This window comes from Alligator mississippiensis, chromosome 1, assembly GCF_030867095.1.
Source record: "Alligator mississippiensis isolate rAllMis1 chromosome 1, rAllMis1, whole genome shotgun sequence".
Lineage (NCBI taxonomy): Eukaryota > Metazoa > Chordata > Crocodylia > Alligatoridae > Alligator > Alligator mississippiensis.
In genome coordinates this window covers 212,087,336-212,101,061 of record NC_081824.1, presented here as the reverse complement: position 1 = coordinate 212,101,061, position 13,726 = coordinate 212,087,336, and the positions used below count along the sequence as shown (strand labels likewise).

Here is a 13,726-nt window from a genome sequence, read left to right as displayed (position 1 = left end):
AGGTGCCATGCAAAATGTCTCTCCGAAATAAGGAAGAGGTTTTTCCTATTTGTAACACATCTGGGTAACAGCTTTTTAATTTTTCTCCATAGTTGTGTGGTATGGACCAATTCTGGGGCATTGCTTTACGAGCACAGTCTGGTGATGTCAGTCGAGCAGCCATTCAGTATATTAACTCCTATTATATTAATGGTAAGAATTCTCAGTTTTACTTGAACCAAGGTATTAAAATGTCAGGAAAATTTTAGTTTTTTGTTAAAATTAATCCTTTTAAAGATGCACACACATTTTTCTTTTAAATGTAAGTACAAAATTTAACTGTTTTAAGTGCAGTGCTCATGTAGTTATTTAATATTGATCTTGTAGGTAAAACAGGTCTTGAGAAAGAACAAGAATTTATTAGCAAATGTATGGAAAGCCTAATGATAGCTTCCAGTAACCTTGAGCAAGACTCCCACTCAAGTCTCACCATTATTGAAAGAGGACTTTTAATGCTAAAGACACACCTGGAAGCTTTTAGAAGAAGGTAAACAAATCCCAAGCCAAAATGTACCAAAGACTTGTAATTATTTTCTTATAATTTGTACTTAATAGAAGTTTACAAGTTAAGATTGAAATTGTGAAAAATCAGATTAATTTTTTCACTTAGTTTTTGTTTTCTGGTGTGTAAAATGGGGCAATAATATTTAGTTTACAAAGGTGTTTTCTGAGGTTTAAGTGGATAAACATGGTTGGCAGAAAACCGTGGTGAACCCTATTGATGTCTCATGAAGTTTAAAAAAGTGGACATGTTTTTCAGGGTTTTTTATTTTAGTGGTTGTTTAACTTGAGAAACACTAGGAATATCAAGCCTTATTTTTCCATTTTTCTCTTGGAAAACTCTGGAAGATCATAGCCATTTCAAGCATTTGATTTAAGTCAGTTTTGGAAAATGTGCATTTCTTTTTATATTTGACTTTTACCTGCTTCTTAAGGTTTGCATATCATCTGAGACAGTGGCAGATTGAAGGCACTGGTATTAGCAGTCACTTAAAGGCACTTAGTGACAAACAGTCATTGCCACTAAGAATTGTATGTCAGCCAGCTGGTCTTCCTGACAAGGTAATTAAAAGAGTTCTGATTTTCAAAATGGATTTTATTCCTAAATCATTACACTTCATAATATCTGTTGTGCATTCTGGAAAAAAAATATGTATTGTGTTTCAGATGACTATAGAAATGTATCCAAGTGATCAGGTGGCAGATCTCAGGGCTGAGGTTACCCATTGGTATGAAAATTTGCAGAAAGAGCAGATAAACCAACAAGCTCAGCTTCAGGAGTTTGGCCAAAGCAGCCGGAAAGGAGATTTTCCTGGTAAGTTGTACAATACTCATAGCTATAGCTCATCTTCCATATCTGGGCATTCATATAGAGGGTAAAAGATGCTTCTTTAGGCTATCTAGGAAAAAAGAGCAAGCTTCACTTTTGGTTTTCTTTACATATTTGTGACCATCAGCAGCCTCATACTCTATTATTAAATACCTTATTTACTCAAATCCAAGGTGAGGTTCCCTCCACCCCCCCCCCCCATTCAGTGGGGGGTGAGAGGAAGCCCCTTGTCTCGGATTTAAGTACAAGGGTGTGTGTGTGGGGGGGGGGGGGCACATGATTGCTGCAGGTCTGACTCTGCCCCCTCCCTCTCCCCACCAGGTTACTGGCTGACATGACTCCATGGCAGCTGGAGACACAGAACACAGGGTACTCTGGCCCAGCATAGAACCAGACTGTTGTTGGCCAATAAGCTGGTGGAGAGGGGGCAAAGCCTGTGGAGGGAAGAAGGGGAGGGGGAAGGCTGCAGGGGGAACAGTTACAGGGGCAGAGGTTGCAGGTTGGGGGAGAAGAGGTGTCAGGGGGGTCCAGGTGCTGGGGAAGGGGAACAAGTGATGGGGAGCAAGGGATGGGGGATCAGGCTGCTTGCCTCACCCCTCCCACTATAGCAGGGGGGAGGGACACATTTAAGGCAACCCATCAATAGATAGACTGCATACATAGAGAACTATAACAAATGTATTTATTTTCCATGTTTAGAATCTAGTTATTGGTGTGTTACCCAAATCCAAGACTTTGAATTTAAGATAAATATAGTAGTCCCTTGGCAGTGTTATCATTTCTTTTAAAGAGCAACGGAGGAACATTTAGAACAAGATACATGCATTAATAATGTCTAACAGCAAGGTTTTTATTAGGCTGTGGACTGAAGTACTGTAACAGTTGAAACATTTCAAATGCCTTTGGAATGTGTCAAAGGGCCAGCTATACAAATATACCAAAAGTGGTCCATGTGCTCCAAAATAACGCCTTTTGAAATGAGGTGCTACTTTGAAGTGTTTCACTTCTTGTTACATGTGTATGGGCACAAAGGACCCATGGGTCCCCCAGAATCCCATAGTACTTCATTCTCCCCATATTCCCCTGCCCCCCTTCCATGTGCAGGGAAGGAGAGCTGGGTGGACTGACAGCCTGCCAGAAATCCAGATACCAAGTCTCTGTAGAGTGCTGCCAGATCCCCACTTGGCAGCCGAGATCCTCCACTGCTACCCTTGCAGCCCCTGAACCTCTCCCACCAGGCCTGTGCTGAATCCTAGGGCTACCACTGGTGCTAGGCACTGGTGACTGGAAGATCCTGCTTACCTCTCTACTCTGGTGATTTGTGCTTTCCTTTTCTTTCTACCCTTCCCTCCATGTGGGGGGAGCTGAGCCCCTGTCTTCTCCCCTACCACCATCCTCAGAGCAGTAGAGATCAGTTTTGTAGCGTTCCAGCTGAGGATATCACAGGATACATGCGTCCCAGAGCTGAAACAATACCACTTTGAAGTGTTTCCAAACTGATTATATTTGGAAATTTTTCAGAAGTTACTTTTGTTTGTGTACCTTCAGTTATAACCTTTTCTCTTTTTCTTCCTTGCTGTATCTTCCCCTTCCCCGTTACCGTTGTTGATTTTTTTTTTTTTTTTTTGGGGGGGGGGCTCATTATTTCTTATTTACTTTGCAAGCTCTCTTATGTGTTAGTCTGTGAGGTCCATGCACCTTTATGTCACTATATAAGTAAATAATAAGGGTTCAGTGTTTCTATGGGTCTCACAAATAAGTTTTCAGCTTCCAGTTGACTATGAGGATTGTTTTACTGCATCTTTAAGTCTTTTTGCAACTGTGTACATTTATTATTGATAATCTTGTGGCAAAATTGCTTGCTTGTTTTATTGATGCTCTTTATGTGGAACTTCACTTTGTTCTTGAGGCCTCTTTCATTTAATTGCTTACAGTAGTATAGATTCTATTCCTCTTGTTGCTGCCTGATGCTTTTTTTTGGTTAGGGGAAACTTCAGGTGCATCTTCTGGGAAACACATAGCACCAAGTATGAATCAGACAAATATGTCACCTTCCAAACTTTTTTTTAGATATTCTTCCTTATAAAACACTTACTGTTGTCAATCACAGTTCTTATTTAATTAATCTGGCCTCTGTTTCTTCTGGTTCCAGGCTGAGGTTATATGTGCCTGTGTATGATATAAAAGCACATACATATTTAAGAACAAGTATCATCTACACTAAGCCAGCTTTTCTGTCTGCTGGCCATCAATATAAGTTTATGACATTTTTTTAGCCTTACTTTCTTGCTTTTATTCCCAGACAATTTTAAATCCATTTTTAAAAGCTTGTGTTGTCCATGCACTGGACACTGAGCCTTAGAAACTTCAGTTACTTTGGGTTTTTGTGAAGTCATCCTTCTTTCCAATTCCAGATTTTGGAAGATGCTTATTACAAAGTAAATATCCTGTTCACTTACCAGCTCTCCCAAAAGAACCATGGAGGGCTATATAAATATATATTTTTTTTCCCCACAGGGAATATATATTATAAATAAGTAATAATTGTATATAATAATTATAAATACAGGATATTTATATAAAATATTATGTATTTATAATTTTATTGTGATTTTTATAGGCCTAAAAGTCAGAAGATTCAAACTGCAAATCCCACAGCAGCTGTAATTTAACCATATATATATGAAGGAAACATTATGGTTGCTGTAGTAACCATCACATTAATTTCCTTGATTTTTACACATTTTATATTTCACCAAAGTATTAAAATAATTTATTTTTTGCATTTAATACCCAGATTATTAACCATATTGCAACTGGGAGATGGGAAAACTACATATATGGATGAGTGTAGTCTGTTTATTGTTTATGCACCCAGTGTCCTCCAGGTAAGCTTAGATATCTACATGACATCCCTGAGTGCTAGATTTTTATTTGCTATTTGAGTTAGTTGACAGCTATATGAAATTATGTAACTAGACAGATTCCTGTTAACGAGGCTCTAAACGATATCATGCTCACAGCCTCATGTATTTGGAAGAATATATACTTGTGATTTTTGTTCTCAATAAGGTAGTAATTGATATAGTAGCATATAAATTATTGAGACATAGCAATACCACCTACCACTTTTAGTCAGACTACACCTTGTTTCAGGGAGTTGACACACAAAGTTGTATTAAGTACTCGTAGACATTAGGGCTGTGCAAAATGGCTGTGTTTTGATTCAGTTTCAGACTCTGCTGTTTTGGAGGACAGTGATTCATTCTGGTGTTTTGCATCAATGTCCTGTTTCATCATGGCCGAATCTGTCTCAGAGGTTCGGCTCTGCCGAATCTCCTCTGAATCTGTTTCGAATGGGCTGCAAAGCAAGCTTTGTACAGCCCTACCCAGCCAGGTGGGGCTTTGGGCCCCAGCAGAGAAGAGAACAGGGCTGTGGGTGGTTTGTGAGGGGGAAGGGTAGCACCGCTGCCCTCTGTGCAGGTGAGGAGAACCCTGCGCGGATCTCCGATCCCTGTCATGCCGGGTGAAGGGGCAAGGAAACAGCGCAGAGCAGCGAGCAAGCCTGCTGCTTCCTGCCACGTGACTCGGCTCCACAGGGATCAGAGATCTGCGCCGGGGGTCTCTTCGCCGCTGCTGCCTGCCCCATGCTGCCCCAGTGATGTGGGGCTGCACAGGGTGGGCAGCGCCAGTGAGGAGACCCCAGCGTGGATCTCTGCTCCCTGCAGAGCCAGGTCACATGGCAGGGACCATCACTAGGGAGCAGAGATCCATGACGGGGGGGTCTTCTCGCCACCACTGTCCACCCCGGGCAGCCCTGCATCACCAGGGCAGCGCAGAGTGGGCAGTGGTGGTGAGGAGACCTGCGTGCGGATCTCTGCTTCCTGCGGAGCTGAATTGTGCAGTAGGGCAGCAGCATACAGCTGTTTCCCTTCAGGCCCAACTCATTTCGGAAATGTTTCAGATGCCTTCTTTCCTTTCAGAGATGTTTTTTAGCCTTCTGTTTCAATTTGGATTTAGTGTTTCAGTTGCCAAAACAGCTCAAAACACCTCCAAAATGAAAAGGCTGCCAAAATTTTGCACAGCTATAATAGACATCCTAATAACATTTTTCAGGATGCCAGGATCCTAAGTTGCTACAGTTGAGTGTGTAGGATGCTATTAATCTTTTAAGGCCTCAGATTGTCTTGCGGGCACAGCAGTATTCCTGTCTTGGTGTCCCCTGATCCTCTGTGTCAGGTAGCGGGTGCTTTCATCTTTCTCTGGCAGACGGGACAATGTCCTGTAGCTGCCTACCAAAGGAACTTTTTAGAGCTCTGGAGGACTCTTTTCTCATGGGGTCTCCTGCCTAGATCCATCTAGTGCCTCAGCAGGTGGTTCACACTTACCTGCTTAGGAGAAGGACATGCTGCAGGTGACCAGGTTCATATTTTGCATTGTAATTACTGCAGCATCCTTTACTTTCGGTTTGGTAATGCAATCTTTTCCAGATCAGATCCATCTAGAATAGTGCTGAAGGGGTTTAATGTGTTGCTTTGACCTGGCGTCATGGTTTGGCACCACTGGTCATCATTTCTCTAACATAACACACATGGGAAATCTTTATACGTGCTCCAGGGGTGGGGGGACACTTTAGAGTGGCTCCAAGAGTGTCAGAGTGCAGTGTCTCATGTATTCAGTGTACCTGTGCTTCAAAATGGTGGCAGGGGTGCTTTAATTAAAGCTCGTTTGTGGGCCCTGTGGGGGGGGGCAGTAGCCCCCAGTTAGCGAGCTGTGGCCCCTGTGGGGGGCAGTTTGTGAGCTGTGCAGGGGGGCAGGTGACCCACCCATCCTGAGCAGCCCCCTCATGTCCCGCCCACATGCACAGTCCTCCCACAATCCACCCACAAACCCCACCCCCCCAAGCATCCCCACAAACCCCTCACCTGCATACCTGGCCCTGTGGGTCAGGAGTGAGGGGACTGGGGCGAGGGGCAGGCTGTGGGTTGAGAGTGAGGGGCAAGGGCAGGGGCAGGGCACTAGCATACTTTGCTCACATCCTGGTGAGCAAAGGGGGTAGGGGCAGCTCTGATTTTTCTATGACAAAAAAGGCAAAAGTAAATGCCAAACTGTATAGCTATTTAGAATTTATTTTATTAGGATGAAAGAGGCACTTGTAGGCTTCCAAATTGCCTAAACATTGTAAATATATCAGTAAGACATTGCCCAACTGATTTGATTGAGTGACTTTGGGATTTTTCTATCAGGGATTTTGAAGTTTTTAAATGGAGAACACCAAAATTGCTGCTAGTAAGCCAAGTGGCAGGACCCAGGCAAAAGAGCCTGCTCAGAGCTAGCACCCAGGACCCAGCTGGAGGTGGCTGACCTCCTGGTTACTTGGGGCCAGGAGGACATGCTTTGACAGTTCAAAGCAGGCCACCACACTGATAACATCTGGGCGGTAGCTGCCTAGATGGCTGGGAGGTGGCGCACATGGCAGTAGTGCCATGCAAAAGCCAACTGTGCAGCCATAGCCCACGGGCAGCTGGCCCAGAGGTGCAGATGCCTCTACTGGCCATGCAGTCCCCATCTGGTTCTGGCAGGTGCTCATCCTTGGGGCCACATGCTGTCACAGGTGCCAGCAGGTCACAGCCAGGCAGCAGCCCCCACTGCCAGACTCTGCAGTGGGTAGAGGGTACAGGGAACTCTCAGAGCTGCTTCAGTAGTCCAGCTGGCACAAAGGGTAGTGTCCCCAGATAGCAACTGGCCAGGCCCCAGAAACTCCTGAGAGCAAATAGCCATCAGCTACTTGCCAGGGCAGCTTTTTATACTGCTGTGGCCAGCACAGGCAGGTTTTTATGCTCTAGCTCCCCCTGGCTCTGGGAGGAGCCAGGCAGGGTTATTTTGTCCCAAGTGGCACAATTTGCCCCACACTAAAGTGCATATCCAGGGATGTGCATTGAGGCAAAAAGACCCAGCTCACATTTGCGCTGCTTCTGTTTGAGCTGCTGCAAGTGCACGTGCCTGCATGTATGGATGCGCCCTAGGAATGTCGTGAAGAGGGTTGCAGAGACATGGGTTTGGGATACCATAGAAGGTGCTGCCTTCGCCTGCTGTTCTCTGTGCAGCTGCAGGGGGTTGTGGTGTAGAGCCCAGCTAGCTATGCACCTGGAGGAGTGGCACTCTGAATAACCTGGCTCAGGATGCTGTGCTACGCAACCTATTTCCTGCTGGCTTCCCAGTGGGCAGTTTGCTCCCACATTGTAGTAGTGCTGGCCACATGGAAAAGAGGGGAGAATAGAGGGTATAGGACTTTCCCCAGGAGAAACAGCTGCTCTGGCTCCTGGGAAACTTGCTTAGGGTTCTGTGCCACTGATCCCATTTCCTGCTGGCTTTGGTACCTGTAGTTTGCTCCCTTTATGTCAGTAGCAGCACTAGCCACGTGGAGGGGATGGGGAAAAGGGGTTTGGGACTTTCCACAGGAGTGACACATGCCCTGAACTCTGGGAGCTGGCTAGGGGTCCACACTGCTTAATTCCCTGCTGGCTTTGGTGCTTTCTGTTTCCTCTCTATGGCTGCGTTCACATGACCGTGGATGGTTCCCCGGGGACAAGTAGCAGCAGTGCACCTTGCACTGCTGCTACTTGTCCCCAGGGAACGCCTGTGCCATGTGCACTTTAGTGCATGGCAAGTTACCCTAGGTGGGATATGGGAGTCTGGGGCCAGCACTGGGCTGGCCCCAGCAGCCTTACCTGGGGTCCTCCCAGGGCTGCAGCAGTGGCAATTCTGCCAGGCAGAGCCTGGACAGCAGCTGCAGCATGGCTCCAGGTGGCCCAGCTCTGCTTTTGAGCGACACATGCTGCCCATGCCTGCGCTGCTCCCTTTTTTTTCCGCGAAGGAGCGCATGCATGGCCAATGCTCCCTTGCAGTGCAGAGAACATCTGAATGTGCAGTATGTGATGCTGCAGACATGTTTGCGGCACCGCATACCTCACTGCCTTGCTTGTTTGGACACAGCCGATAGTAGCAGTCATGCTGGCCATGTGGAAGGGAGTTGGGGAGAGGGGATGGTACCTTCCCCCAGAGTAGCATGTGCCTTGGCTCCCAGGAACCTGGACTAGGGCTCCACAGTTCTTACCTTATCCCCTTAAAATCTCCTCATCTGCCCCTCTTTCCCAGCTTCCCTCTTACTGGCTCACTCCGCTGCTTCCAGATTTGTCCTGTAGACATGACTTCCAGCAAAGTCTGACATTTCTTGGGGCATGTCAGGCTCCCTTAGTACACCCGCTGAGAGGAGCAATAATCAAAGGGGGATGAGTCTATGCTGTTGCACCCTCTATGGATCCTCCTTGCCTGTGTACTTTTTTTTCCCATGTTGTCCCCATGCTTGAGATGAGTCCCCCTTAAACATTTGCCAGACTACCTCATTGTCTGCCTTCAGATCTCCTCCATCATAAAACTTGATAGCTAGGCTGCTAGAGTGTAGAGAGCTCTACCTAACACAGTGACCAGCATTATCTTTGTTTTTTGGGTCTCCTTCATTTGTGATCTTTTGCCTGCTTGGATTACAAGATCTTTAAGGCAGAAGCTGTCTTTTTGGGGGGATTGTGCAGTGCCTAATACAGTGAAGTTGTAGTCTGTGACTAGGCTTTTAGATATTGTGTCTAGACAAATGATACATAATAGTTTTAGAAGTTGCACATATGAGGACAGGATTTGAGGTTGTATGATGCATTTACCCTTTTGAGAGCTTTTTTCCTGTAGTACTTACTTTATATTATATCTGTATATTTTGACCTTCTCATCCATTACTTTTTTCTGATATTAAAGAAGCTGTGTCAATTTAAATACAGCACAATTGAAAAGTTATTACTAAAAACAGTGCTTGTTTGTTTGGAAACTGAAAGCTGGTTGTGTCATTCTGAGTAAGGTAGAAATCTGAGTAGTGTTTGTCAACTTTCAGCTAAATTAAAAGCATTTTAAGTCATGGTGACAGAATATTAGAAACATTTATCTCTTTTCCTTCGGTGTACAAATCCTGGTATCCTTAGGTAATTTTATTCAGTTCTTCCAGTGGAAATGTATCTGTTTTTAGAAATTTGATTTTTATTTCATGATCTGACCTCAGGCTTTCAACTTTCAGCTGTGTGCATATATCTTCAAGCCTTTTCTACTTTCTTATTTGTTTGCTGTTTGTAATCATGACTGGTATCTCTCCCTGCCACTTGGCTCTTTCAGTACTCTTTGGTGACCTGTGCTCCTTTTCATCATCTGGGTGGGGATTCCATTTCCAGCTGTTTTGCCCAAGCCTTTACATTATTCAGCTTCTCTCTGCTTAAGGTTAGAAACCAGTTTTTCATGGGGTTCAAATAGGTGTCAACTCCAATTTACATCTTAAAAGGAAATTTTACGGAAGAATTGGGAATAAAATGTTAAATAGAATAAAATAAACTGAGATAAGTTATTCCTCGTTGGAAGGGAAGCTACTAGCAAGGTCCTAAGATTGGATAAGCAATTTTGAAGCCATACATTTCTGATATTTTTGACATCTTGCCTCTGTCAAGGGAGCGTCTGAAAATGCCCAGCTGCCAAAACTTTGGGAGTATATCTGTAAGTACTAGATGCATTCACCTTAAAGTTTCCTTTTAGCTGTCTTTCAGTACTGTCAACTTAATATTTTGTGGCTTCTAGCCATCTCCCAAATCACTCTTGAGGGCTAGGAACATTACTTTTTGAAATGTTGAACACTTTAAAATTATACCTGGAATTGTGGAACTACTTTTGCTTTTCATAAGCAGAAGTGTCATTCTGATTACTCAAATTATTATTTTAGTTTTGGAATCTTTGCTTGTGTATATAATGTGGGAGTTTTCTGTGAACATTATGTGCCTTAGTTTACTTGCTTGATGATATACTGCTTGACTGCATGGACTTAAATAAAAGGAGGTTGTTGGGCAAAAAAGGAAGGGAAATAACTTATCAGAGAGTAAACTGTGGGTCCTGGCACATATTAAAAGGGGAATGAATCCCCTCTTGCCAGCTTCCAGCTACATGGAAAGGAAACGTGATGCTGAGTGGTAGCAGTTAATAGATGAAAGTCTGATGGACCCTGCAGCACTCTTTCATTTTCTTTATCTCTTTCACTCTGCTTTAAGATATAAGGAAGTTTAGGCTCAGGGGAATTAACCAAAATATTGTAAGAGAAAAGATAGAGGGTAGGTAAGGTTCATGAACGCAGGTTGCCTTTGTTGTTTGAACCCACTTCTCTGAACATTATCATTTTGTTTTGGAAAGGCCGAACTGTTTCATTGCATATGTTTTCAGTGTATAAAGCTCACAAGGGGGAAGATTTCTGAAGTGAGTCTAGCAAAATTAGCTATGCTGATAACCAGGGTTACTAGAGCCTGGAGACACCTGTCTAAAATTGGCAGTCATGGAAATGCTTGGCACTAGGAGAAGAATGCACTCGTAAGAAACTGCCTAAGAGTACCAGGCATAACATACTTTGTTCTATGATAGCCCTGTTTGATAGATGTCCTTGGGTGGGTAGCTCAATGGTTCTCAACTTCTTTAGGGTAAAGGCACTCCTTGGAAAATGCTAGCTCTTAGCTTTCGCTCATTTCTTGATTATAGAAAAATAATAGAGGAGTTCTTTTGTTACAAAGAACTCAGAAAAACCAGAAGTCACAATGTTTTCTACACTGTCAAGTCTTATTTCAAATCTTTCAAATCACAGGATTTGGAATCCTGTGTAGATGTTTGCATACTTAACAGTGCTAATGTTCTGTCACCCCATGGCACCCTTAAAAGGATCTCATGACACCACACAGCGACATAGCACCTTAGGTGAGAATAACTGGTGTAACTAATCCATCAGTTTAGTACAGGACACAAACTCATTATGCATGGTACTTCATGGTTATGCGCTTTCCCTCCTGTAAATTAAGTTAACCTTTTTTAAAGTATTTCCTTTAACCATTCACAAGTCTTGTTCAGCATTCAGACTTCCATGGAAGGCGTTTTTGTGTCTTTTGCCTTTCAATAACATGCCTTTTTTCAGTCCAAACTTAGTTTTTGTGTTGCATTGCTTTTTTCCGTGGCTGATTTTCTTACAGGTGTCTTGCAAAAGAATTTTAAAGCTGCTATGAGTTTTAGATTGGATTACTTCCTTTTGCACTCTGATATGTTAACTCTTCATAAATATAGATGAACATAGTTTGCAAATTCATTGCTATTTTTTTTTTTTTTTAATTCTGGTTGGGTAGTAAACTTGATAACTTAAGTTCCTCAGTTGTCTCAGTTGCTTGTGAATCCCTCTCAGGAAGTCCAGTTTCATCTCTCTTGACAAATACAGAGCTTATTATATATTGGTCTTTTGCACAGTGTCATGAAAGTCAATTCTTAAATACTTTCTCACTTTTTATCTAATAATCATAATTATTTTCCAGAATTCATCACTGCTGTAGTAGAATCCTTACTAGGAAATTTGAAAGGAATTTTAAAATCTGTAATGCAGGCATTTTGCATTGATTGGATGAGTTTTTACTTAACCATGTATTTGTAAATAGACTTAGGTGGCACTTCAACATGTGCTTGGGGGGGAGGCGCTTTAATTAGAGTAGCTACGAGAGCTGCTCTAATGAAAGCGCTGCTCTGTCTTGTATATCACTGTCCCGGTGCTTAAAAATGACAGCAGAGTACTTGAACTAAAGCTTGTTTGAGCTTTAATTCAGGTGCCCCTGCTGCCAGTTTTAAGTGTGGGGATGCTGATATATGAGACACAGGAGGCTCCTAGAGCATGGCAGTTAATTGAGTCTGCTCCAACACACTGGAATTCCAGCACATTGGAGCAGCCTTGCTGCCCCTGTATAGGTACCCAAAGACACTAATGGATTTAATAACTAAATCACTTGCCAAATAAATCACTAACCATTTTTGGCTGATTTAATTGTAGCATTAAAAAAGCATTCAATGGTATTTAAACCTTGTTAAAACTGTCAGCATTTAAAATAAAGCTGATGAAGTAATTTTTCATCCCAGGCAGTACAGAACCTCACCTGAGCTATTGTAATCTATTACCTTCTTTCCACTTTCCAGTGGAAAACCCTATATTATGTGATATTTTTGGGACAGGGTTGCCTTTTTATTATAAGGTATCATTGTATCAAACTAAAGCAAGATTTAGGGCCTAATCCAGAGTTCTTTGAAGTCAGTGGGAAAACTCTGTTACCAGGAAACTGTTATAAAATGATGTTTCTTTTATGTCAATAGACTCCATGTCAATACTGATATTAATTTGACTTTTTAAATAGCCAGACAATGAAATCATGGTTCCAGAAATTCACTGCATTGTTACTTATTGTAGGTGGCCTAATGGGACCCGTGAGAATGATTTCGTCTGGGCATGAGCTAACAACTGATTATGATGAAAAAACACTCCATGAATTGGGCTTTAAGGATATGCAGGTATTACCAGTATGCAGATTACAGACAAATATTATACGATCACTTGACATGCTGTTCTTTTTGTGTTAAGTAATATAATCAGTAATGCTGCTTGCAGACATTTAAAAAACCCCCCCAAAAAATGCATTTTACCAGAAAAAGCAGCGTGTTACTTTGAACCAGCTCTACAGTGTCTGTATATATAGTGCACTTTAGCGGGGCTTTCTGGTGCATTTCTCTAAAGCTGCTTCAATCAGCTATTAGATAAAAGCACCAAGAAAGCCCCACTAAAGCACCTGACCTATACAGACATTGGGTGAGCAAGGTCCAACTACCGCAATGCCTCTTCTGGGCATGTGCTGGGTCCGCACTGAGTTTAAAGTAGAGCGCCATTTGGGGGGTATTTTTTAATGTCTGCAGGCCGCCTAAATGTATCAGGTGGTGAAAAGTAAAATTCTCTCTGGGAACACCTTAAAAATCTTTTGAAGTCCACTTATTGTTTCTTGATGCATAGTATACCTCCTTTTTATTTCCAAAATAGTACCTCCAGTTCCTGCGGACATACATTTATGTTCTGCTGCTCTGTTGTCCAGCTGTTGAAAATGAAAGGTCTGGTTTTAACAACTTCTGGTTCTGATTGTTTTAGTAAATATAAAATGTGAAGTGCTCATTTGAAATAAAACATTTAATCTTATACACAGTAAAACTCAGATCACAAGTATCTGGATGGTTTCCAGGATGATTTATTTTCAGCAGGTTGCTGAATTAGGAGTGAAATGCTTAACAGCTTTTACTAAAAAGTATGCAGCTTCTCCACCCAGTTGGAGCAGAGCAGCTGATCAGAGGAGCGAGTGATATCCATTTCTAGTCAGCTATCTAATGCAGCTGTTTGCTATTGCTGTGGCTGCAAACTAGCCCTGTGTTTTCAGACTA

At 42.8% G+C, this 13,726-nt stretch overlaps 1 protein-coding gene across 3 annotated transcripts in view; it reads left to right on the top strand.

Annotated features, from left to right (window-relative positions):
• Positions 1-13,726, top strand: part of USP34 (ubiquitin specific peptidase 34) — a 239,073-nt gene that overhangs the window by 123,185 nt on the left and 102,162 nt on the right. For all 3 annotated transcript variants that reach the window (XM_014595059.3, XM_019500736.2, XM_006273750.4), the window contains 5 exons: positions 93-192; positions 367-526; positions 975-1,101; positions 1,207-1,354; positions 12,714-12,814. In XM_014595059.3, coding sequence (XP_014450545.1) covers positions 93-192; positions 367-526; positions 975-1,101; positions 1,207-1,354; positions 12,714-12,814 — 636 coding nt within the window. The remainder of the gene's footprint in view (positions 1-92; positions 193-366; positions 527-974; positions 1,102-1,206; positions 1,355-12,713; positions 12,815-13,726) is intronic.